General features: G+C 46.3%; 1 protein-coding gene across 1 annotated transcript in view; it reads right to left on the reverse strand.

Annotated features, from left to right (window-relative positions):
- Positions 1–378: 378 nt before the first annotated feature.
- Positions 379–27074, reverse strand: part of LOC139398813 (potassium channel subfamily T member 1-like) — a gene marked incomplete at both ends in the record, with an annotated part of 47448 nt that continues 20752 nt past the window's right edge. Inside the window, 11 exons of the mRNA XM_071144591.1 lie at positions 379–685; positions 4033–4053; positions 4695–4823; positions 4965–5048; positions 6405–6506; positions 6874–6985; positions 10376–10510; positions 11422–11493; positions 15123–15295; positions 15701–15806; positions 16607–16823. Coding sequence (XP_071000692.1) covers positions 379–685; positions 4033–4053; positions 4695–4823; positions 4965–5048; positions 6405–6506; positions 6874–6985; positions 10376–10510; positions 11422–11493; positions 15123–15295; positions 15701–15806; positions 16607–16823 — 1458 coding nt within the window. The remainder of the gene's footprint in view (positions 686–4032; positions 4054–4694; positions 4824–4964; positions 5049–6404; positions 6507–6873; positions 6986–10375; positions 10511–11421; positions 11494–15122; positions 15296–15700; positions 15807–16606; positions 16824–27074) is intronic.

Here is a 27074-nt window from a genome sequence, read left to right on the forward strand (position 1 = left end):
CCCCTCAGTTAATAAATATGACACAGCACCCTGTACAGCCCCTCAGTTAATAAATATGACACAGCACCCTATATAGCCCCTCAGTTAATAAATATGAAACAGCACTCTGTACTGCCCCTCAATAAATATGACACAGCACCCTGTACAGCCCCTCAGTTAATAAATATGACACAGCACCCTGTACTGCCCCTCAGTTAATAAATATGACACAGCACCCTGTACTGCCCCTCAATAAATATGACACAGCACCCTGTACTGCCCCTCAGTTAATAAACACAGCACCCTGTACTTCCCCTCAGTTACTAAGTATGACACAGCACCCTGTACTGCCCCTCAGTTACTAAGTACTATCAGGGTATCCTGTTACATTCTGCTCACCATATCCGACAGTGGGCAGTCCCAGGTGCTTCATGCGGTTCTTAACCAGCTCAGACAGCTCCTGTCTCTCTGAGCGCCGGTACAGGTTGAGGCGCTGCTGTGAGAACCGCTCGGTGCGGCTTGGAGGTTTGGTGTTCTTACGGCTCAGACGCCGCGCCCACTGGAGGCTCTTCTTCCTCAGTAACGGGTGTTCTGATTCGCTGGTGGTGGACATCCGGTGTGTTCTGGTCTTCTCCTTCCATGACTCGCGTCTGTTGTCCCTCTGATCGTCACCGCCAGTGTCCTCTACATTGATGGAGACTTGAGACTAGGGGGAGGGTGAAGGGTTAATACCATACCAACTGTGATGAGACTAGAGGGAGGGTGAAGGGTTAATACCATACCAACTGTGATGAGACTAGAGGGAGGGTGAAGGTTTAATACCATACCAACTGTGATGAGACTAGAGAGAGGGTGAAGGGTTAATACCATATCAACTGTGATGAGACTAGAGGGAGGGTGAAGGGTTAATACCATACCAACTGTGATGAGACTAGAGGGAGGGTGAAGGGTTAATACCATATCAACTGTGATGAGACTAGAGGGAGGGTGAAGGGTTAATACCATATCAACTGTGATGAGACTAGAGGGAGGGTGAAAGGTTAATACCATATCAACTGTGTGGACAGTATGAGACTAGAGGGAGGGTGAAGGGTTAATACCATACCAACTGTGATGAGACTAGAGGGAGGGTGAAGGGTTAATACCATATCAACTGTGATGAGACTAGAGGGAGGGTGAAGGGTTAATACCATACCAACTGTGATGAGACTAGAGGGAGGGTGAAGGGTTAATACCATATCAACTGTGATGAGACTAGAGGGAGGGTGAAGGGTTAATACCATATCAACTGTGATGAGACTAGAGGGAGGGTGAAAGGTTAATACCATATCAACTGTGTGGACAGTATGAGACTAGAGGGAGGTTGAAGGGTTAATACCATATCAACTGTGATGAGACTAGAGGGAGGGTGAAAGGTTAATACCATATCAACTGTGTGGACAGTATGAGACTAGAGGGAGGGTGAAGGGTTAATACCATACCAACTGTGATGAGACTAGAGGGAGGGTGAAGGGTTAATACCATATCAACTGTGATGAGACTAGAGGGAGGGTGAAGGGTTAATACCATACCAACTGTGATGAGACTAGAGGGAGGGTGAAGGGTTAATACCATATCAACTGTGATGAGACTAGAGGGAGGGTGAAGGGTTAATACCATATCAACTGTGTGGACAGTATGAGACTAGAGGGAGGGTGAAGGGTTAATACCATATCAACTGTGTGGACAGTATGAGACTAGAGGGAGGGTGAAGGGTTAATACCATATCAACTGTGTGGACAGTATGAGACTAGGGGGAGGGTGAAGGGTTAATACCATATCAACTGTGATGAGACTAGAGGGAGGGTGAAGGGTTAATACCATATCAACTGTGATGAGACTAGAGGGAGGGTGAAGGGTTAATACCATATCAACTGTGTGGACAGTATGAGACTAGGGGGAGGGTGAAGGGTTAATACCATACCAACTGTGATGAGACTAGAGGGAGGGTGAAGGGTTAATACCATATCAACTGTGATGAGACTAGAGGGAGGGTGAAGGGTTAATACCATACCAACTGTGATGAGACTAGAGGGAGGGTGAAGGGTTAATACCATATCAACTGTGATGAGACTAGAGGGAGGGTGAAGGGTTAATACCATATCAACTGTGATGAGTCTAGAGGGAGTGTGAAGGGTTAATACCATATCAACTGTGTGGACAGTATGAGACTAGAGGGAGGGTGAAGGGTTAATACCATACCAACTGTGATGAGACTAGAGGGAGGGTGAAGGGTTAATACCATATCAACTGTGATGAGACTAGAGGGAGGGTGAAGGGTTAATACCATATCAACTGTGATGAGACTAGAGGGAGGGTGAAGGGTTAATACCATATCAACTGTGATGAGACTAGAGGGAGGGTGAAGGGTTAATACCATACCAACTGTGATGAGACTAGAGGGAGGGTGAAGGGTTAATACCATATCAACTGTGATGAGACTAGAGGGAGGGTGAAGGGTTAATACCATATCAACTGTGATGAGACTAGAGGGAGGGTGAAGGATTAATACCATATCAACTGTGATGAGACTAGAGGGAGGGTGAAGGGTTAATACCATATCAACTGTGATGAGACTAGAGGGAGGGTGAAGGGTTAATACCATATCAACTGTGATGAGACTAGAGGGAGGGTGAAGGGTTAATACCATACCAACTGTGATGAGACTAGAGGGAGGGTGAAGGGTTAATACCATGTCAACTGTGTGGACAGTATGAGACTAGAGGGAGGGTGAAGGGTTAATACCATATCAACTGTGTGGACAGTATGAGACTAGAGGGAGGGTGAAGGGTTAATACCATATCAACTGTGTGGACAGTATGAGACTAGGGGGAGGGTGAAGGGTTAATACCATATCAACTGTGATGAGACTAGAGGGAGGGTGAAGGGTTAATACCATACCAACTGTGATGAGACTAGAGGGAGGGTGAAGGGTTAATACCATATCAACTGTGATGAGACTAGAGGGAGGGTGAAGGGTTAATACCATATCAACTGTGTGGACAGTATGAGACTAGAGGGAGGGTGAAGGGTTAATACCATATCAACTGTGTGGACAGTATGAGACTAGAGGGAGGGTGAAGGGTTAATACCATATCAACTGTGTGGACAGTATGAGACTAGGGGGAGGGTGAAGGGTTAATACCATATCAACTGTGATGAGACTAGAGGGAGGGTGAAGGGTTAATACCATATCAACTGTGATGAGACTAGAGGGAGGGTGAAGGGTTAATACCATATCAACTGTGTGGACAGTATGAGACTAGGGGGAGGGTGAAGGGTTAATACCATACCAACTGTGATGAGACTAGAGGGAGGGTGAAGGGTTAATACCATATCAACTGTGATGAGACTAGAGGGAGGGTGAAGGGTTAATACCATATCAACTGTGATGAGACTAGAGGGAGGGTGAAGGGTTAATACCATATCAACTGTGATGAGACTAGAGGGAGGATGAAGGGTTAATACCATACCAACTGTGATGAGACTAGAGGGAGGGTGAAGGGTTAATACCATATCAACTGTGATGAGACTAGAGGGAGGGTGAAGGGTTAATACCATATCAACTGTGATGAGACTAGAGGGAGGGTGAAGGGTTAATACCATACCAACTGTGATGAGACTAGAGGGAGGGTGAAGGGTTAATACCATATCAACTGTGATGAGACTAGAGGGAGGGTGAAGGGTTAATACCATACCAACTGTGATGAGACTAGAGGGAGGGTGAAGGGTTAATACCATACCAACTGTGATGAGACTAGAGGGAGGGTGAAGGGTTAATACCATATCAACTGTGTGGACAGTATGAGGATCCAATAGGATGTTTTGTTAACACTTTCCATCAGCGATAGAAGTTCTATAAACTGGAAGCATTTATGATGCATTATGGGTGACAGCTTCACCAAAGTGTTTAATGCTGAATAAAACAGAATAGCTACATAGTTGCTGTTCTTTTTTGATGCACTGCACATTTCAGCAGATAATGACAGTTATGTGACCATAATGCCATCTTACCTGTGGGTACCCATCCTTTAACTAGGAATGAGACAGACCAAACAAACAAAAACACACCATGGATGAAGTAAAAAAAAATGAACAGAGTAGCATTGACAATAGTAAATATTATTTACTTGACCAAGAATGTTTGTGTGTATGAATTGCAGCACCAAATAACGAATTGACGCATATGAAGCATCATTACAATGAATAGCAGCACAATTATAGCACAAATATATTGGCCATAATCTATGGATGACTCAGAGGCGGGCTTGTTCAAATACTTTTTCAGAATGCATCCTTCCTTTTTTCTCACCCTTGAGACAATCACTGATCATTATGTGATTTGACAAGTGAAAGCAAGGTTACTATCCCTATTGCTTTCACTTACCTCAACAAGGAAGGAACAAAATAAGAGATACTTTGGGATTTTGGCAACGAGGCCCTTTATCTACTTCCCCAGAGTCAGATCAACTGGTAGATACAATTTTTATGTCTCTGTGTCAAGTATGAAAAAACCCTGAAGTATCCTTCTAAGGCCAAAAAGGAAGAAAGAAGGGAAGGAAGAAAGGAATTAAGGAATGAATGAAGGAAGGTAGGAACGAATGAAGAAAGGCAGAACGGAAGGAAGGATGCATCTTTAAAGTATTTGAACAGGGTCTGTGTCCATTCTGTCTTACCTCAGAAGAGGGGAACATGTGAGACTCTGTACGGTAGATGCCTATAGGAATCTCAGCACTGGAGGAACACAGCTTCTGGAACAACCTGCCGTATGTCCTGATCCACAGGTCCTCCTCTGTCACCTTCATCTGGGGAAGAGCAGGGAAGTAGACACATTCAGTACACACACACACAAGCACGCACACACACACACACACGGACGCACGCACGCACACACCCACACACTTACAGTACACACATCCTAACATACTGTAGATATCCATACTTACTGCACACAGGTAACCCGACCCTGGTGTGGTGTCCAGGCCTAGTAGAAGTCTTGCTATGGGAATCATATAGTCCTTCACAAATGACTGTAAAAAACAAGAGAATGCATTAACAAACAGGAGGAACCATAGACTGAAAATGCTAATTTCTAGGCCCAGAGGAAACATTATAGAGTAGGGGTAAGAAACTACTGAATGATCACATGATCACACTTAAACATATGATTAGTATTGCCTTGAGACACTGAGTTAAGATCAGTTTTGAGGTTCTCCACCTAATAGTTCAGATTTAGAGAAGGTAAGCTGATCAATGATATGTGCCTAAGGGAGAGACTAAGCTGATCATAGATCTGTGCCTAAGGGAGAGACTAAGCTGATCATAGATATATGCCTACGGGAGAGACTAAGCTGATCATATATCTGTGCCTACGGGAGAGACTAATCTGAGCATAGATCTGTGCCTACGGGAGAGACTAAGCTGATCATAGATCTGTGCCTACGGGAGAGACTAAGCTGATCATAGATCTGTGCCTACGGGAGAGACTAAGCTGATCATAGATCTGTGCCTACGGGAGAGACTAAGCTGATCATAGATCTGTGCCTACGGGAGAGACTAAGCTGATCATAGATCTGTGCCTACGGGAGAGACTAAGCTGATCATAGATCTGTGCCTACGGGAGAGACTAAGCTGATCATAGATCTGTGCCTACGGGAGAGACTAAGCTGATCATAGATCTGTGCCTACGGGAGAGACTAAGCTGATCATAGATCTGTGCCTACGGGAGAGACTAAGCTGATCATAGATCTGTGCCTACGGGAGAGACTAAGCTGATCATAGATCTGTGCCTACGGGAGAGACTAAGCTGATCATAGATCTGTGCCTACGGGAGAGACTAAGCTGATCATAGATCTGTGCCTACGGGAGAGACTAAGCTGATCATAGATCTGTGCCTACGGGAGAGACTAAGCTGATCATAGATCTGTGCCTACGGGAGAGACTAAGCTGATCATAGATCTGTGCCTACGGGAGAGACTAAGCTGATCATAGATCTGTGCCTACGGGAGAGACTAAGCTGATCATAGATCTGTGCCTACGGGAGAGACTAAGCTGATCATAGATCTGTGCCTACGGGAGAGACTAAGCTGATCATAGATCTGTGCCTACGGGAGAGACTAAACTGATCATAGATCTGTGCCTACGGGAGAGACTAAGCTGATCATAGATCTGTGCCTACGGGAGAGACTAAGCTGATCAAACAGTCCATTTACACTCTGCTGGCTGAGACAAGGTGATACACCGCAGACAAACTCCCTAGCTAAGTCCCAAATGGTATCCTATTCTCTACATATTCAGAAATGTCTTCAGTCCCTATGGCCCTGGTCAAACGTAATGCACTACATATGGAAAAGGTTGCTATTTGGGATATAACCCCTAATACCCACCTGGTAGAGCAGCGTATCCAGCATACTGATACTGAACACTCTGCCTGCAGCGAACGGCAGACGGAACATGAAGGCCAAGTTGGAACCCTTATCACGCTCTATCTATAAGAGGGAGAGGGAGGAGAGAGCAGAGAGAGGGGGAGGGAAGGAGAGAGAAAGGGAGGGAGAAGAGAGAGAGAATTGGAGGATAGAGCAGATAGGGGAGAGGGAGGAGATAAAGAGGGGGAGGGGGAAGAGAGAGAGGAGAGGGAGGAGATAGAGAATGAGAGAAAGAGGGAAGGGAGAGAGAGCTCATGAAATGTCATCAGCTGGTTTGTTAACCCAGTCCAGAGCTTTATATCTTCATGTCTGAGTCTGTGTAACAGAGTTCACCTCCCACATGACATCCACACAGACAGAGAGTCAGTAATGAGGGCTGAAGCCTCAGATCTAAAGATGGAGGAGTTACATGCCCCCACGCTGAACTCACCTTCTCTAGTTTGGAGAGAGCCAGAGAATAGCAGTCCTTAGCTCTGAACTGCATAAATCTCATGTTGGAGGGGTGGGTCAGCTCAGTGATGATACTAAGACTGGGGAACAGCCTGGAGGGATATATGGGTAGATAGAGGGAGAGGGTGGTGGAAGAGGAGAGAGAGAGAGAAATTCAAAAGGAAATTATCTTAATTAACAGAGAAAAATGTCCTCCTGTGTGCTACCTATATCCCCCCACTAGAATCACCATACTTTAATGAAGACAGCTTCTCCATCCTGGAGGGGGAAATCAATAATTTCCAGGCTCAGGGACATGTACTAGTCTGTGGTGACCTAAATGCCAGAACCGGACAAGAACCTGACACCCTCAGCACACAAAGGGACAAACACCTACCTGGAGATGACAGCATTCCCTCCCACATATGCCCCCGAGGCACAACTATGACAACATAACCAACAAAAACGGGTCACAACTCCTGCAGCTCTGTCGCACGCTGGGTATGTACATAGTCAATGGTAGGCTTCGAGGGGACTCCTATGGTAGGTACACCTATAGCTCATCTCTTGGCAGTAGTACTGTAGACTACTTTATCACTGACCTCAACCCAGAGTCTCTTAGAGCGTTCACAGTCAGCCCACTGACACCCCTATCAGACCACAGCAAAATCACAGTCTACTTGAACAGAGCAAATCTCAATCATGAGGCATCAAAGCCAAAGGAACTGAGTAACATTAAGAAATGCTATAGATGGAAGGAATGCAGTTTGGAAACCTACCAAAAAACAATTAGGCAACAACAAATTCAATCCCTTTTAGACAATTTCCTGGGTAAAACGCTCCACTATAATAGTGAAGGTGTAAACTTGGCAGTAGAAAATCTTAACAGTATATTTGAACTCTCAGCTTCCCTATCAAATCTAAAAATCTCAAATAGAAAACCGAAGAAAATGAACAACAATGACAAATGTTTTGATGAAGATTTAAGAAAGAAATTGAGAAACCTGTCCAACCAAAAACATAGAGACCCGGAACACCTGAGTCTACGCCTTCACTATGGTGAATCACTAAAACAATACAGAAATACACTACGGAAAAAGAAGGAACAGCACGTCAGAAATCAGCTCAATGTAATTGAAGAATCCATAGACTCTAAACATTTCTGGGAAAATTGGAAAACACTTAACAAACTACAACACAAAGAATTATCTATCCAAAATGGAGATGTATGGGTAAACCACTTCTCCAATCTTTTTGGCTCTATAACAAAGAATAAAGAGCAAAAACATATACAGGACCAAATACAAACCCCAGAACCAACTATTAAAGACTACCAGAACCGACTGGATTCTCCAATTACCTTGAATGAGCTACAGGACAAAATAAAAACCATCCAACCCAAAAAGGCATGTGGTGTTGATGGTATCCTTAATGAAATTATAAAATATACAGACAACAAATTCCAATTGGCTATACTAAAACTCTTTAACATCATCCTTAGCTCTGGCATCTTCCCCAATATTTGGAACCAAGGACTGATCACCCCAATCCACAAAAGTGGAGACAAATTTGACCCCAATAACTACCGTGGGATATGCGTCAACAGCAACCTTGGGAAAATCCTCTGCATTATCATTAACAGCAGACTTGTACATTTACTCAATGAAAACAATGTACTGAGCAAATGTTAAATTGGCTTTTTACCAAATTACCATACAACAGACCATGTATTCACCCTGCATACCCTAATTGACAACCAAACAAACCAAAACAAAGACAAAGTCTTCTCATGCTTTGTTGATTTCAAAAAAGCCTTTGACTCAATTTGGCATGAGGGTCTGCTATACAAATTGACGGAAAGTGGTGTTGGGGGTAAAACATGACATTATAAAATCAAACAACACACACATTTCTTCCCACAGGGCTGTGGGGTGAGACAGGGATGCAGCTTAAGCCTCACCCTCTTCAACATATATATCAACGAATTGGCGCGGGCACTAGAAAAGTCTGCAGCACCTGGCCTCACCCTACTAGAATCTGCAGTCAAATGTCTACTGTTTGCCTATGATCTGGTGCTTCTGTCACGAACCAAGGAGGGCCTACTGCAGCACCTAGATATTCTGCACAGATTCTGCCAGACCTGGGCCCTGACAGTAAATCTCAGTAAGACCAAAATAATGGTGTTCCAAAAAAGGTCCAGTCGCCAGGACCACAAATACAAATTCCATCTAGACACCATTGCCCTAGAGCACACAAAAAACTATACATACCTTGGCCTAAACATCAGCGCCACAGGTAACTTCCACAAAGCTGTGAGACAAGGCAAAGGCATTCTTCCTAACTTCCTAACCTCCTGCCAAATGTATGACCATATTAGAGACACATATTTCCCTCAGATTACACAGATCCACAAAGAATTTGAAAACAAACCCAATTTTGATAAACTCACATATCTACTGGGTGAAATTCCACAGTGTGCCATCACAGCAGCAAGATTTGTGACCTGTTGCCACAAGAAAAGGGCAACCAGTGAAGAACAAACACCATTGTAAATACAACCCATATTTATGCTTATTTATTTTCCCTTGTGTACTTTAACCATTTGTACATTGTTACAACACTGTATATATACATAATATGACATTTGTAATGTCTTTATTGTTTTGAAACTTCTGTATGTGTAATGTTTACTGTTAATTTGTATTGTTTATTTCACTTTATATATTCACTTTATATATTATCTACCTCACTTGCTTTGGCAATGTTAACACATGTTTCCCATGCCAATAAAGCCCCTTGAATTGAATTGAGAGTAGGAAGGAAGGAAGGAAGGAGTCAAAGAGATTCAATGCTTTGGGCTCATGGGTAAGTACCAATCTAGCAGTGATGCATGGTTTCAGTTTTGGGATGTTGAATGAAACGTTTCTACCCTGATAGATGCTCTGATAGATGCTGTTTAATACAGTTTCACCCAATGGTTTATTCATTTTACTTTCATGAAAAACAACAACATCATCTAACACTTTCATCTGACTGTCATCTAACACCTTCATCTGACACTTCCATCTGACTGTCATCTAACACCTTCATCTGACACTTCCATCTGACTGTCATCTAACACCTTCATCTGACACTTCCATCTGACTCTCATCTAACACTTTAATTTGACTTTCATCTAACACTTTCATCTGACTGTCATCTAAAACTTTCATCTGACTGTCATCTGAGACTTTCATCTGAGACTTTCATCTGATACTTTCATCTGAATTTCAAATGACGTTGAATTCCCAGAGTGTATTTCATTGTTTTATGTCAGTTCCATGCTTGAAAAATGATTTTCCCTCTTGAATTTTAAAGACAGAGTATTTATAATGATTTACTATACTGCAAGTAGTCCACACTGTGCCGTAATAGGTTACTTGAAATGAAGACCTGCAACCAATCTGTGTGCAGCGCATTTACTGTATATCATTAAACATAGAAGCAGGCATCTCACAGCATACCTGAACATGGTCTGTACGTTGACTATGGTTTTGGCGTCTGCCATATAGTCCTCCTCAGCACTCATGGTGCTCTCCTTGTCCACCACCACCAGGTTATCAGCATAGATGATGCCACACTGCAGAAGATTGTCCAGGCTGCCACAAAGAGAACCCATCATAACACAACACTTCGTGACAAGCTGCCACAAAGAGAAACCAACACAATATATCATATTATAACATTTGTGACTTTTACCTGACCTATAATATGTCATTAGACACTCGTTAATTGCAAATCCCCTGGATAGTAATATACATAATATACAGTGCATTCGGAAAGTATACAGACCCCTTGACTTTTTCCACATTTTGTTAAGTTACAGCCTTATTTTAAAATGCATGAATTAAAACTATTTAACATAAATAGAAAGCGAAAAAAGGTTTTGGACATCCTGTTTCCATTGATCATCCTTGAGATGCACACAGCCAAGACAACGCAGGAGTGGCTTTGGGACAAGTCTCTTAATGTCCTTGAGTGGCTCTGCCAGAGCCCGGACCTGAACCCGATCGAACATCTCTGGAGAGACCTGAAAATAGCGGTGCAGCGATGCTCCCCATCCAACCTGACAGAGTTTGAGAGGATCTGCAGAGAAGAATGGGAGAAACTCCCTAAATACTGGTGTGCCAAGCTTGTAGCATCATACCAAAGAAGACTCGAGGCTGTAATCGCTGCCAAAGGTGCTTCAACAAAGTACTGAGTAAAGGGTCTGAATACTAATATATATATGATATTTTAAATGTTTTATTTTGAATAAATTTGCAACAATTTGTGTTTTTTGCTTTGTCATTAGGGGATATTGTGTGTAGATTGATTCGGAAAAACAACAACTTCATCAATTTCAGAATAAGGCTGTAACGTGTACTTTCCAAATGCACTGTATAGCTAATTAATGTGTAAATGAGGGAGGCACTGCATAATGTCATTGGGATGTCATTGGAATTGACCAGGGTCATTGGAATTCTGTGAAGTGAGGCGTTCCAGTAACGAAAGAGTAATGAACACCTACTTATCTATAGTTCCGGCCATGAAGTAGACCATTGGGAAACAGCAGATGGCTTCTAGGAAGTGGTTGTCAGGCCTGCAGGAATCACAACACTATATCAATAGGGTGTAGTAGAATTACATCATTATGTTAATCACATTACTTTTATATTAGAATGTATTCATATTAGTATTTTTACAATGTCTGTTCTTCTGAAATGAGTCTCTGAGGCGTAACGCTGACAGTTGATTTAAGATGCCTAGGTGATAAAACCTAAAGACTGCATTCCAATCCATGATTGGTGTCTGTGTGCCTGACTGCCGGTGCCAGGCAGAACCTCCCTCCAGTTTATTTCTCCCACGTGGCAGATGAATACTGGACTTCCTGAATTAAGGGAAGGACCTGGTGTCCTATGTTGCATTAGTATGTTTGTTTAACAAAGTAGTTAAATGATATATGGTGAAATTGAACGTCCGTTTGCGTTGAAAGATTCAGAGAACACCTAGAGACAGAAACCTGGTGCATTGTAAATGTTGCATGAGAGCACAATGTACCTTCGTATAATTTCACAAATCTGTTGTTTGTCACATATTCAGGAGAATATGTCTTAACTATGAAATGCTGTGGCTTAGTTCTGCTCTTAGAGTTCTCAGTGATTACCTTAAGGGTGGTTACCGACCAACTCCGTTAGTGTAGTAATTAAATTATAAAGTTGTGTTGTTTTGAAGAACTCTAAATCTCTCTTTTGATTAGAATAATTCCATGACAAGGGGCAGAACATAGACAACTGCAACCACACATAAAGTACAGTACATACATACTAATGGGTAATAGACTATTAGAAGCCTCAGCAAATTTTGCAGCCAAACAATTTTCCTTAAAAAAAATTAAACTACATAATGTCCTAAAATACTGTACATATGCAGCAAATATGTATTCTGTTTTTTGATTCTACGACAAAATACTGTACATATGCAGCAAATATGTATTCTGTTTTTTGATTCTACGACAAAATACTGCTTCCTGATAACTCCTCCAGATATGCAATATAGCCCGTTGCCATGGTAACTCCTCAGGAAGTAGATAACTGTATAGTGGGACTAGGATAGATACGCCGCCAGTGTGAAATGTTAGTCTCTGCCCCAGACTATATGGGATTACGGCTCCATGGCTTTCTGTTTAGCTACACAAACTTCCCTGGAGAGTCCTCTGAAGTTACTGTAATGAAATCCACACTGAATTATTATAGGCAAAAACATCACACAAACACACACCCCTGAATCTTCCCAGAGCTCCATTTATCCAACAGAGAGGCACAGCCAGCAATATGAATAATGAAGAAATGATTTCTCATCCTGCAGCAGTTAAGTTAACTTCAGGCTGCAGCTGTATAATCACCTTACTCTCCCTACAATTACTTAATGTCACTAGATTTCCTGCAGCCCAACACTAAATCTTGGCAAAACTTTATATTACAATAACCATCTGAGTGTAATGCATTTAAGTACTATACCAAGTCCTATAACAATGAATATACCACATCATATACCAAGTCATATACCAAGACCTATACCACATCCTATACCACAACTTATACCAAGTCATATACCATATCCTATACCACATCATATACCAAGCCCTATACCACATCCTATACCACAACTTATACCAAGTCATATACCAAGTCATATACCATATCCTATACCACATCATATACCAAGTCATATACCAAGCCCTATACCACATCATATACCACATCATATACCAAGCCATATACCACATCATATACCACATAATATACCACATAATATACCAAGTCCTATACCACATCATATACCACATCATATACCAAGGCCTATACCACATCATATACCAAGTCCTATACCACATCATATACCAAGTCCTATACCACATCATATACCACATCATATACCAAGTAATATACCAAGTCCTATACCATATCCTATACCACATCATATACCACATCCTATACCAAGTCCTATACCAAATCATATACCAAGTCATATACCAAGTCCTATACCATATCATATACCACATCATATACCAAGTCCTATACCACATCATATACCAAGACATATACCACATCATATACCAAGTCCTATACCAATACCTATACCAATCCCTATACCACATCATATACCACATCATATACCAAGACCTATACCACATCATATACCAAGTCATACACCACATCATATACCACATCATATACCACATCATATACCAAGCCCTATACCAAGTCATATACCACATCATATACCAGGTCATATACCACATCATATACCAAGTCATATACCAATTCCTATACCACATCATATACCACATCATATACCAACCCTATACCACATCATATACCACATCATATACCAAGTCCTACACCATATCCTATACCACATCATATACCAAGTCCTATACCACATCATATACCAAGTCATATACCACATCCTATACCATATCCTATACCACATCATATACCAAGTCCAATACCATATCCTATACCACATCATATACCAAGTCATATACCAAGGCCTATACCACATCATATACCAAGTCCTATACCAAGCCCTATACCAAGTCCTATACCAAGTCCTATACAAAGTCCTATACCACATCATATACCACATCATATACCAAGTCATATACCAAGTCCTATACCAAGTCCTATACCACATCATATACCACATCATAAACCACATCATATACCAAGTCCTATACCACATCATATACCACATCATATACCAAGTCATATACCACATCATATACCACATCATATACCACGTCATATACCACAGCATATACCAAGTCATATACCACATCATAAACCACATCATATACCACATCATATACCAAGTCCTATACCAAGTCCTATACCACATCATATACAAAGTCATCTACCACATCATATACCAAGTCCTATACCAAGTTCTATACCACATCATATACCAAGCCATATACCAAGTCATATACCACATCATATACCAAGTCATATACCACATCATATACCAAGTCATATACCACATCATATACCAATCCTATACCACATCATATACCAAGTCATATACCAAGTCCTATACCAAGTCCTATACCACATCATATACCAATACCTATACCAAGTCCTATACCACATCATATACCAAGTCCTATACCACATCATATACCACATCATATACCACATCCTATACCAAGACCTATACCACATCATATACCAAGTCCTATACCACATCATATACCACAGCCTATACCACATCATATACCAAGTCATATACCACATCATATACCAAGCCCTATACCACTACATATACCACATCATATACCAAGGCCTATACCACATCATATACCACATCATATACCAATCCCTATACCACATCATATACCAAGTCCTATACCACATCATATACCACATCATATACCAAGCCCTATACCACTACATATACCAAGTCATATACCACATCATATACCACATCATATACCAAGTCATATACCACATCATATACCTTTTCAAGTCTCAATCAGCAAGTGTAATGCATTATGAAAACATGTATAGGTGTTATTATGCATTTAGTCTGTTTAAATGCATTACACACACATGATGTGTTATCTAAAACCATTATAAAGAGGCACAGACCAGTCATGTGGTTGCTTATGGGGTAACCTCACCCTCAAGCTATTGCGCCCAGTGCAGTCCGGTGCGTGAAACTACTTACGGGTAGTCTAATAGCAAGACGATAGGGTTGAGCTCTTTCCTGGGGCGGTAGTAGGCCCGCAGAGGGACGATGAAGTTATAGAGGCCGTTCCCTGCCATCTCTGCAGATACTATGATCAGCTTGTTCTTAAAACCATAGGCCTTGGCATCCTCAAAACTGTTGTGCCTGCAACCCTGGATGTCATGGAAAGTTAGGTAAAAGGTCATTATGTTTCAGGTTTGTTATGATGATTTAAATGTTTGTCAATGTTACTGAGTGAAGTCTAAGACAAGTTTTTTGTCCATAAACATATGATATTCCATGAACTATTGTGACAACACTAAACAGTTAGGTTTGTCTGCTGTATTCTATTATTCAAAGATACGTACACTTTCTATTCATACAGTCAAGTTTACAAGCTAATGTACAATACAATTGTTAAGACATGGTGCAACCAACACAGCTCAACACAATAAGATATAATAAATTGTTTGCTGTCTTTGGAACAAGACTGTGTGGCTTAATAATTACTACATGAGAGAACAAAACCAAGTTTGTTTGTCAACTATAGACTTCATTACATCCTTGTCTCTACTCACCTTGTCCAGACGAAGGCAGCAGAACGAGGCTTTCTGGGGTAAGAGATGGCACAGGGTTGGCGAGCTGCCAATGTAGGGCGAGTTGGGAGGATATCCTTTCACAAAACTGAGGTGAAAAATTAAAATGAACAACAAATACACACACTTTCAGTCAGAGAGACTTCAGAAGAGGCAATGAACCAAAAACTTTAGCGACAAGGCAATCTATTGAATCATGTTTCAATGTCAATCATTGACACCATCTATTTGTCATTGTGTCATTGACACAGCTATTTGTCAGTGTAAAGTATTGCACACATGTTGAAGGTTAACACAAAGGATTGATGGATTGTTACATACAGTATAGAGACCGAGTGTAGCCTTTTCTCAAAGGCTTGTTTATCATGACCACACAGGGGCACTGTGGGACTTCAAGAGATGACTGTATGGCTCATGACCAGAACACAATATAAAATTCTCTCTCTCTCTCTCTCTCTCTTCCAGGCAGCAGTCTGCCATACCACAGTGTATTACTTATGTAACTGTTGTCTAAGGGCTTCAATGGTATGCATTGAAAGATGTAAAGAAAGGGAGAAAGAAATAGAGTGTGAGAGAGAAAATAAGAAAATAAGAAAAGAAAGGATCCACTCTAACCCCCCCACACATATTCTCTTTCCTTTGGTGATGGAATGGATAGAGTAGCTGTGTGACTCAACATTGAGCTGAACAGACGTTATAAAAGCCGACTAGACATTATCATATTGACTGTCAGTTAATAATGAAAATAATCATTCTAGCTACAGCCCAGCCATAAGCCATGGCCTGTAGCGTTGAAACCAGTGAGTGCTGATACACCCTTTCGGAAACACAGCCCAAGCCCTTCCAACTTCCCTTTGCCCTCCTCGACATCTCTGATTGGACACTCACTCGGACACCGACGAGCTCTCCTCGTCTGATTGGTTGGTCTCGTCCTCTGATTGGTCACTGAGCAGGTCGCAGGGCAGGATGGAGGAGGAGTCAGCGATCTCCAAGACGGGGGCGATACTGGGCCGTCTGCTTCCAGACCCGTTCTCTGTGGGCAGGGTCAGCTTGCTGCTGTCCTCTGGGGGGTCCGTTGGGTTCTGGAGGTCCATGGCGACCGTCCCTGAAAGAGGTGGTAAGATAGTTGGTCGGTACAATGGGGTGGTAGTGTGATGGGATTGGGCACCACTGATAGATAGATTAGTTGTTGTAATTGTTTACAGAAACCTTAAGTTGATATACTATGATTTCCTATGAATACTCTATACTCTATTGTGCAGTGTAAGCATATTTTATGTTGCCTTGCCTTGCATGATTCATTATCTAATCATCTTTTCGTGTGAAATGAACCAGCACAGCTGACGTGCTAACTGCACTGTCATTGCTTCTGGTTGAATTAGTGAAGTCACTTAGTCTTTTGTCCTTGCCCAAAGCAGCACACTCATCCATCAAACTCATGTGTCCTCAATGCCCTGAATTTTATTAGACTTTACAGACGAATGTCCTCAATGTTATCTATTCAACACTATCCGATCTACCCCCCATCTAGTTGAACAAAAAGTACATGTATCCATATAAGACAGCTGTACTATACAGTACCTGGACAAAGAGCAGTTGAATACAACATGTTTTTAATAGATTGTGTCAACTGAATGAATGTCCTTGAGGTTTTTGTCCTCGTGATAAATGACATATTCTAAAGCCTTCAATCCATTTAGATGTGTCTACCTTGTATCTCATTTCTGAAAGGTTAAACATCGGGCATATCTTAATCTTGTTGTAATGGGAAGTAGCAGCATCCAACGCAAGTACAAGTACATTTTTTGATAAACAGAACTAAAACGATGCAAAACTATGTGCAAAAACCCTGCAAAGAACAGCAAATCACAGGAGGTTGGTGGCACCTTAATTGGGGAGGACGGGCTTGTGATAATGTCTGGAGCGGAATAGCTGGAATGGCAACAAATACAGCAAACACATGGTTTGATGCCATTCCATTGTCTCCGTTCCAGCCATTATTATGAGCCGTCCTCCCCTCAGCAGCCTCCACTGCAACACATTTACGGAAAACATCAACCTATACAACAGAATAACTGTGTTGACAGAAATCCTTCTCCAACTACACTACGGTGTTGCCTTACAACGGGACAATTCAATAGTAGCAACATGCACAAACTTCCACCATACGAAGTGGCCTGATCAACTTTAACACGTCGTAGCAAAACAACAACAACAAAAACAACAACAACAACAGAAACCAAGTCAACCCAGAAAAGAAAAAAAACCAATAGTCAGACAAGAACACATGCATGAAGTCACAAGCATACAAAACAACCATCAACATGTCAATGGCAACATTGCACTGTGAAAGGTAGCATTGCACTATGAAAGGTAAAATTGCACTGTGAAAGGTAACATTGCACTGTGAAAGGTAGCATTGCACTGTGAAAGGTAACATTGCACTGTGAAAGGTAGCGTTGCACTGCGAAAGGTCGCATTGCACTGTGAAAATTAACAAATATATAGCAGTGACAAGTGAAGAATCCCTCCTCGCCCCCATTCTCTCACGCCCTTGCAACACTAGGCTCAATCCTCTGATTTTCCCTCCCTCCATCTGATCTTTATAAGACTCTGCCACTCCTCCTCCCTCCCTCCATCCCTCTATCATTCTGATCTTTTAAAGACTCTGTCATCCCTCCCTCCCTCCCTCCCTCCCTCCCTGATATTTATAACTCTGTCATTCTCCCTCCCTCCCTCCCTCCCTGATCTTTATAACTCTGTCATTCTCCCTCCCTCCCTCCCTCCCTGATCTTTATAACTCTGTCATTCTCCCTCCCTCCCTCCCTCCCTCCCTGATCTTTATAACTCTGTCATTCTCCCTCCCTCCCTCCCTCCCTCCCTCCCTGATCTTTATAAGACTCGGCGATTCCTCCTCCCTCCCTCCCTCCCTGATCTTTATAAGACTCGGCCATTCCTCCTCCCTCCCTCCCTCCCTGATCTTTATAACTCTGTCATTCTCCCTCCCTCCCTCCCTCCCTGATCTTTATAACTCTGTCATTCTCCCTCCCTCCCTCCCTCCCTCCCTGATCTTTATAAGACTAGGCCATTCCTCCTCCCTCCCTCCCTCCCTGATCTTTATAAGACTCGGCCATTCCTCCTCACCCCCTCCCTCCCTGATCTTTATAAGACTCTGCCATTCCTCCTCCCTCCCTGATCTTTATAAGACTCGGCCATTCCTCCTCCCTCCCTCCCTCCCTCCCTGATCTTTATAAGACTCGGCCATTCTTCCTCCCTCCCTCCCTCCCTGATCTTTATAAGACTTGGCCATTCCTCCTCCCTCCCTCCCTTCCTCCCTGATCTTTATAAGACTTGGCCATTCCTCCTCCCATCCTCCCTCCCTGATCTTTATAAGACTTGGCCATTCCTCCTCCCTCCCTCCCTTCCTCCCTGATCTTTATAAGACTCGGCCATTCCTCCTCCCTCCCTCCCTTCCTCCCTGATCTTTATAAGACTGGGCCATTCCTCCTCCCTCCCTCCCTTCCTCCCTGATCTTTATAAGACTCGGCCATTCCTCCTCCCTCACCCCCTCCCTCCCTGATCTTTATAATACTTGGCCATTCCTCCTCCCTCCCTCCCTCCCTCCCTCATCTTTATAAGAGTCGGCCATTCCTCCTCCCTCCCTCCCTTCCTCCCTGATCTTTATAAGACTCGGCCATTCCTCCTCCCTCCCTCCCTCCCTCCCTCCCTGATCTTTATAAGACTCGGCCATTCCTCCTCCCTCCCTCCCTTCCTCCCTGATCTTTATAAGACTCGGCCATTCCTCCTCCCTCCCTCCCTCCCCCCTGATCTTTATAAGACTTGGCCATTCCTCCTCCCTCCCTTCCTTCCTCCCTGATCTTTATAAGACTCGGCCATTCCTCCTCCCTCCCTCCCTCCCACCCTCCCTGATCTTTATAAGACTCGGCCATTCCTCCTCCCTCCCTCCCTCCCTCCCTCCCTCCCTCCCTCCCTCCCTCCCTCCCTCCCTCCCTCCCTCCCTGATCTTTATAACTCTGTCATTCTCTCTCCCTCCCTCCCTCCCTGATCTTTATAAGACTCGGCCATTCCTCCTCCCTCCCTCCCTTCCTCCCTGATCTTTATAAGACTCGGCCATTCCTCCTCCCTCCCTCCCTCCCTCCCTGATCTTTATAAGACTTGGCCATTCCTCCTCCCTCCCCCCCTTCCTCCCTGATCTTTATAAGACTTGGCCATTCCTCCTCCCTCCCTCCCATCCTCCCTGATCTTTATAAGACTCGGCCATTCCTCCTCCCTCCCTCCCTCCCTTATCTTTATAAGACTTGGCCATTCCTCCTCCCTCCCTCCCTCCCTTCCTCCCTGATCTTTATAAGACTCGGCCATTCCTCCTCCCTCCCTTCCTCCCTGATCTTTATAAGACTTGGCCATTCCTCCTCCCTCCCTCCCTTCCTCCCTGATCTTTATAAGACTCGGCCATTCCTCCTCCCTCCCTCCCTCCCTCCCTCCCTCCCTCCCTGATCTTTATAAGACTCGGCCATTCCTCCTCCCTCCCTCCCTTCCTCCCTGATCTTTATAAGACTCGGCCATTCCCCCTCCCTCCCTCCCTCCCACCCTCCCTCCCTCCCTTCCTGATCTTTATAAGACTCGGCCATTCCTCCTCACCCCCTCCCTCCCTGATCTTTATAAGACTCGGCCATTCCTCCTCCCTCCCTCCCTCCCTGATCTATATAAGACTTGGCCATTCCCTCTCCCTCCCTCCCTCCCTCCCTCCCTCCCTCCCTCCCTCCCTCCCTCCCTCCCTCCCTGATCTTTATAACTCTGTCATTCTCTCTCCCTCCCTCCCTCCCTGATCTTTATAAGACTCGGCCATTCCTCCTCCCTCCCTCCCTTCCTCCCTGATCTTTATAAGACTCGGCCATTCCTCCTCCCTCCCTCCCTCCCTCCCTGATCTTTATAAGACTTGGCCATTCCTCCTCCCTCCCCCCCTTCCTCCCTGATCTTTATAAGACTCGGCCATTCCTCCTCCCTCCCTCCCTTCCTCCTCCCTCCCTCCCTCCCTCCCTCCCTGATCTTTATAAGACTCGGCCATTCCTCCTTACTCCCTCCCTTCCTCCCTGATCTTTATAAGACTCGGCCATTCCTCCTCCCTCCCTCCCTCCCTCCCTCCCTGATCTTTATAAGACTCGGCCATTCCTCCTCAACCCCTCCCTCCCTGATCTTTATAAGACTCGGCCATTCCTCCTCCCTCCCTCCCTCCCTCATCTATATAAGACTTGGCCATTCCCCCTCCCTCCCTCCCTCCCTCCCTCCCTCCCTCCCTCCCTGATCTTTATAACTCTGTCATTCTCTCTCCCTCCCTCCCTCCCTGATCTTTATAAGACTCGGCCATTCCTCCTCCCTCCCTCCCTTCCTCCCTGATCTTTATAAGACTCGGCCATTCCTCCTCCCTCCCTCCCTCCCTCCCTGATCTTTATAAGACTTGGCCATTCCTCCTCCCTCCCCCCCTTCCTCCCTGATCTTTATAAGACTCGGCCATTCCTCCTCCCTCCCTCCCTTCCTCCCTGATCTTTATAAGACTCGGCCATTCCTCCTCCCTCCCTCCCTCCCTGATCTTTATAAGACTTGGCCATTCCTCCTCCCTCCCTCCCTTCCTCCCTGATCTTTATTAGATTCGGCCATTCCTCCTCCCTCCCTCCCTCCCTGATCTTTATAAGACTTGGCCATCCCTCCCTCCCTCCCTCCCTCCCTCCCTCCCTGATCTTTATAAGACTTGGCCATTCCTCCTCCCTCCCTCCCTTATCTTTATAAGACTCGGCCATTCCTCCTCCCTCACCCCCTCCCTCCCTGATCTTTATAAGACTTGGCCATTCCTCCTCCCTCCCTCCCTCCCTCCCTAATCTTTATAAGAGTCGGCCATTCCTCCTCCCTCCCTCCCTTCCTCCCTGATCTTTATAAGACTCGGCCATTCCTCCTCCCTCCCTCCCTCCCTCCCTCCCTGATCTTTATAAGACTCGGCCATTCCTCCTCCCTCCCTCCCTTCCTCCCTGATCTTTATATGACTGGGCCATTCCTCCTCCCTCCCTCCCTCCCCCCTGATCTTTATAAGACTTGGCCATTCCTCCTCCCTCCCTTCCTTCTTCCCTGATCTTTATAAGACTCGGCCATTCCTCCTCCCTCCCTCCCTCCCACCCTCCCTGATCTTTATAAGACTCGGCCATTCCTCCTCCCTCCCTCCCTCCCTCCCTCCCTCCCTCCCTCCCTCCCTCCCTCCCTCCCTCCCTCCCTCCCTGATCTTTATAACTCTGTCATTCTCTCTCCCTCCCTCCCTCCCTGATCTTTATAAGACTCGGCCATTCCTCCTCCCTCCCTCCCTTCCTCCCTGATCTTTATAAGACTCGGCCATTCCTCCTCCCTCCCTCCCTCCCTCCCTGATCTTTATAAGACTTGGCCATTCCTCCTCCCCCCCCCCTTCCTCCCTGATCTTTATAAGACTTGGCCATTCCTCCTCCCTCCCTCCCATCCCCCCTGATCTTTATAAGACTCGGCCATTCCTCCTCCCTCCCTCCCTCCCTGATCTTTATAAGACTTGGCCATTCCTCCTCCCTCCCTCCCTCCCTTCCTCCCTGATCTTTATAAGACTCGGCCATTCCTCCTCCCTCCCTTCCTCCCTGATCTTTATAAGACTTGGCCATTCCTCCTCCCTCCCTCCCTTCCTCCCTGATCTTTATAAGACTCGGGCCATTCCTCCTCCCTCACTCCCTTCCTCCCTGATCTTTATAAGACTCGGCCATTCCCCCTCCCTCCCTCCCTCCCCCCCTCCCTCCCTCCCTTCCTGATCTTTATAAGACTCGGCCATTCCTCCTCACCCCCTCCCTCCCTGATCTTTATAAGACTCGGCCATTCCTCCTCCCTCCCTCCCTCCCTGATCTATATAAGACTTGGCCATTCCCCCTCCCTCCCTCCCTCCCTCCCTCCCTCCCTCCCTCCCTCCCTCCCTCCCTCCCTCCCTGATCTTTATAACTCTGTCATTCTCTCTCCCTCCCTCCCTCCCTGATCTTTATAAGACTCGGCCATTCCTCCTCCCTCCCTCCCTTCCTCCCTGATCTTTATAAGACTCGGCCATTCCTCCTCCCTCCCTCCCTCCCTCCCTGATCTTTATAAGACTTGGCCATTCCTCCTCCCTCCCCCCCTTCCTCCCTGATCTTTATAAGACTTGGCCATTCCTCCTCCCTCCCTCCCATCCCCCCTGATCTTTATAAGACTCGGCCATTCCTCCTCCCTCCCTCCTCCCTCCCTGATCTTTATAAGACTTGGCCATTCCTCCTCCCTCCCTCCCTCCCTTCCTCCCTGATCTTTATAAGACTCGGCCATTCCTCCTCCCTCCCTTCCTCCCTGATCTTTATAAGACTTGGCCATTCCTCCTCCCTCCCTCCCTTCCTCCCTGATCTTTATAAGACTCGGGCCATTCCTCCTCCCTCACTCCCTTCCTCCCTGATCTTTATAAGACTCGGCCATTCCCCCTCCCTCCCTCCCTCCCTCCCACCCTCCCTCCCTCCCTCCCTGATCTTTATAAGACTCGGCCATTCCTCCTCACCCCCTCCCTCCCTGATCTTTATAAGACTCGGCCATTCCTCCTCCCTCCCTCCCTCCCTGATCTATATAAGACTTGGCCATTCCCCCTCCCTCCCTCCCTCCCTCCCTCCCTCCCTCCCTGATCTTTATAACTCTGTCATTCTCTCTCCCTCCCTCCCTCCCTGATCTTTATAAGACTCGGCCATTCCTCCTCCCTCCCTCCCTTCCTCCCTGATCTTTATAAGACTCGGCCATTCCTCCTCCCTCCCTCCCTCCCTCCCTGATCTTTATAAGACTTGGCCATTCCTCCTCCCTCCCCCCCTTCCTCCCTGATCTTTATAAGACTCGGCCATTCCTCCTCCCTCCCTCCCATCCTCCCTGATCTTTATAAGACTCGGCCATTCCTCCTCCCTCCCTCCCTCCCTGATCTTTATAAGACTTGGCCATTCCTCCTCCCTCCCTCCCTTCCTCCCTGATCTTTATAAGACTCGGCCATTCCTCCTCCCTCCCTTCCTCCCTGATCTTTATAAGACTCGGCCATTCCTCCTCCCTCCCTCCCTCCCTCCCTCCCTCCCTGATCTTTATAAGACTCGGCCATTCCTCCTCCCTCCCTCCCTTCTTCCCTGATCTTTATAAGACTCGGGCCATTCCTCCTCCCTCCCTCCCTTCCTCCCTGATCTTTATAAGACTCGGCCATTCCCCCTCCCTCCCTACCTCCCACCCTCCCTCCCTCCCTTCCTGATCTTTATAAGACTCGGCCATTCCTCCTCACCCCCTCCCTCCCTGATCTTTATAAGACTCGGCCATTCCTCCTCCCTCCCTCCCTCCCTGATCTATATAAGACTTGGCCATTCCCCCTCCCTCCCTCCCTCCCTCCCTCCCTCCCTCCCTCCCTGATCTTTATAACTCTGTCATTCTCTCTCCCTCCCTCCCTCCCTGATCTTTATAAGACTCGGCCATTCCTCCTCCCTCCCTCCCTTCCTCCCTGATCTTTATAAGACTCGGCCATTCCTCCTCCCTCCCTCCCTCCCTCCCTGATCTTTATAAGACTTGGCCATTCCTCCTCCCTCCCCCCCTTCCTCCCTGATCTTTATAAGACTCGGCCATTCCTCCTCCCTCCCTCCCATCCTCCCTGATCTTTATAAGACTCGGCCATTCCTCCTCCCTCCCTCCCTCCCTGATCTTTATAAGACTTGGCCATTCCTCCTCCCTCCCTCCCTTCCTCCCTGATCTTTATAAGACTCGGCCATTCCTCCTCCCTCCCTTCCTCCCTGATCTTTATAAGACTTGGCCATTCTTCCTCCCTCCCTCCCTTCCTCCCTGATCTTTATAAGACTTGGCCATTCCTCCTCCCTCCCTCCCTTCCTCCCTGATCTTTATAAGACTCGACCATTCCTCCTCCCTCCCCCCTTCCTCCCTGATCTTTATAAGGCTCGGCCATTCCTCCTCCCTCCCCCTCTTCCTCCCTGATCTTTATAAGACTTGGCCATTCCTCCTCCCTCCCTCCCTTCCTCCCTGATCTTTATAAGACTCGGCCATTCCTTCTCACTCCCTCCCTTCCTCCCTGATCTTTATAAGACTCGGCCATTCCTCCTCATCCCTCCCTCCCTGATCTTTATAAGACTCGGCCATTCCCCCTCCCTCCCTCCCTCCCTCCCTCCCTCCCTCCCTCCCTCCCTCCCTCCCCCTCCCTCCCTCCCTCCCTCCCTCCCTCCCTCCCTGATCTTTATAAGACTCGGCCATTCCTCCTCCCTCCCTCCCTCCCTGATCTTTATAAGACTCGGCCATTCCTCCTCACCCCCTCCCTCCCTGATCTTTATAAGACTCGGCCATTCCTCCTCACTCCCTTCATTCCTCCCTGATCTTTATAAGACTCGGCCATTCCTCCTCCCTCCCTCCCTCCCTCCCTCCCTGATCTTTATAAGACTCGGCCATTCCTCCTTACTCCCTCCCTTCCTCCCTGATCTTTATAAGACTCGGCCATTCCTCCTCCCTCCCTCCCTCCCTCCCTCCCTCCCTGATCTTTATAAGACTCGGCCATTCCTCCTCAACCCCTCCCTCCCTGATCTTTATAAGACTCGGCCATTCCTCCTCCCTCCCTCCCTCCCTCATCTATATAAGACTTGGCCATTCCCCCTCCCTCCCTCCCTCCCTCCCTCCCTCCCTCCCTCCCTCCCTGATCTTTATAACTCTGTCATTCTCTCTCCCTCCCTCCCTCCCTGATCTTTATAAGACTCGGCCATTCCTCCTCCCTCCCTCCCTTCCTCCCTGATCTTTATAAGACTCGGCCATTCCTCCTCCCTCCCTCCCTCCCTCCCTGATCTTTATAAGACTTGGCCATTCCTCCTCCCCCCCCCCTTCCTCCCTGATCTTTATAAGACTCGGCCATTCCTCCTCCCTCCCTCCCTTCCTCCCTGATCTTTATAAGACTCGGCCATTCCTCCTCCCTCCCTCCCTCCCTGATCTTTATAAGACTTGGCCATTCCTCCTCCCTCCCTCCCTTCCTCCCTGATCTTTATAAGACTCGGCCATTCCTCCTCCCTCCCTCCCTCCCTGATCTTTATAAGACTTGGCCATCCCTCCCTCCTTCCCTCCCTCCCTCCCTCCCTCCCTGATCTTTATAAGACTCGGCCATTCCTCCTCCCTCCCTCCCTCCCTCCCTGATCTTTATAAGACTCGGCCATTCCTCCTCCCTCCCTCCCTCCCTCCCTGATCTTTATAAGACTCGGCCATTCCTCCTCCCTCCCTCCCTTCCTCCCTGATCTTTATAAGACTCGGGCCATTCCTCCTCCCTCCCTCCCTTCCTCCCTGATCTTTATAAGACTCGGCCATTCCCCCTCCCTCCCTCCCTCCCACCTTCCCTCCCTCCCTCCCTCCCTCCCTGATCTTTATAAGACTCGGCCATTCCTCCTCACCCCCACCCTCCCTGATCTTTATAAGACTCGGCCATTCCTCCTCCCTCCCTCCCTCCCTGATCTATATAAGACTTGGCCATTCCCCCTCCCTCCCTCCCTCCCTCCCTCCCTCCCTCCCTCCCTCCCTGATCTTTATAACTCTGTCATTCTCTCTCCCTCCCTCCCTCCCTGATCTTTATAAGACTCGGCCATTCCTCCTCCCTCCCTCCCTTCCTCCCTGATCTTTATAAGACTCGGCCATTCCTCCTCCCTCCCTCCCTCCCTCCCTGATCTTTATAAGACTTGGCCATTCCTCCTCCCTCCCCCCCTTCCTCCCTGATCTTTATAAGACTCGGCCATTCCTCCTCCCTCCCTCCCTTCCTCCCTGATCTTTATAAGACTCGGCCATTCCTCCTCCCTCCCTCCCTCCCTGATCTTTATAAGACTTGGCCATTCCTCCTCCCTCCCTCCCTTCCTCCCTGATCTTTATAAGACTCGGCCATTCCTCCTCCCTCCCTTCCTCCCTGATCTTTATAAGACTTGGCCATTCCTCCTCCCTCCCTCCCTTCCTCCCTGATCTTTATAAGACTTGGCCATTCCTCCTCCCTCCCTCCCTTCCTCCCTGATCTTTATAAGACTCGACCATTCCTCCTCCCTCCCCCCTTCCTCCCTGATCTTTATAAGGCTCGGCCATTCCTCCTCCCTCCCCCTCTTCCTCCCTGATCTTTATAAGACTCGGCCATTCCTCCTCCCTCCCTCCCTTCCTCCCTGATCTTTATAAGACTCGGCCATTCCTCCTCACTCCCTCCCTTCCTCCCTTATCTTTATAAGACTCGGCCATTCCTCCTCACCCCTCCCTCCCTGATCTTTATAAGACTCGGCCATTCCCCCTC

The sequence above is a fragment of the Oncorhynchus clarkii genome, unplaced genomic scaffold, assembly GCF_045791955.1.
Source record: "Oncorhynchus clarkii lewisi isolate Uvic-CL-2024 unplaced genomic scaffold, UVic_Ocla_1.0 unplaced_contig_11786_pilon_pilon, whole genome shotgun sequence".
NCBI classification, from domain to species: domain Eukaryota; kingdom Metazoa; phylum Chordata; class Actinopteri; order Salmoniformes; family Salmonidae; genus Oncorhynchus; species Oncorhynchus clarkii.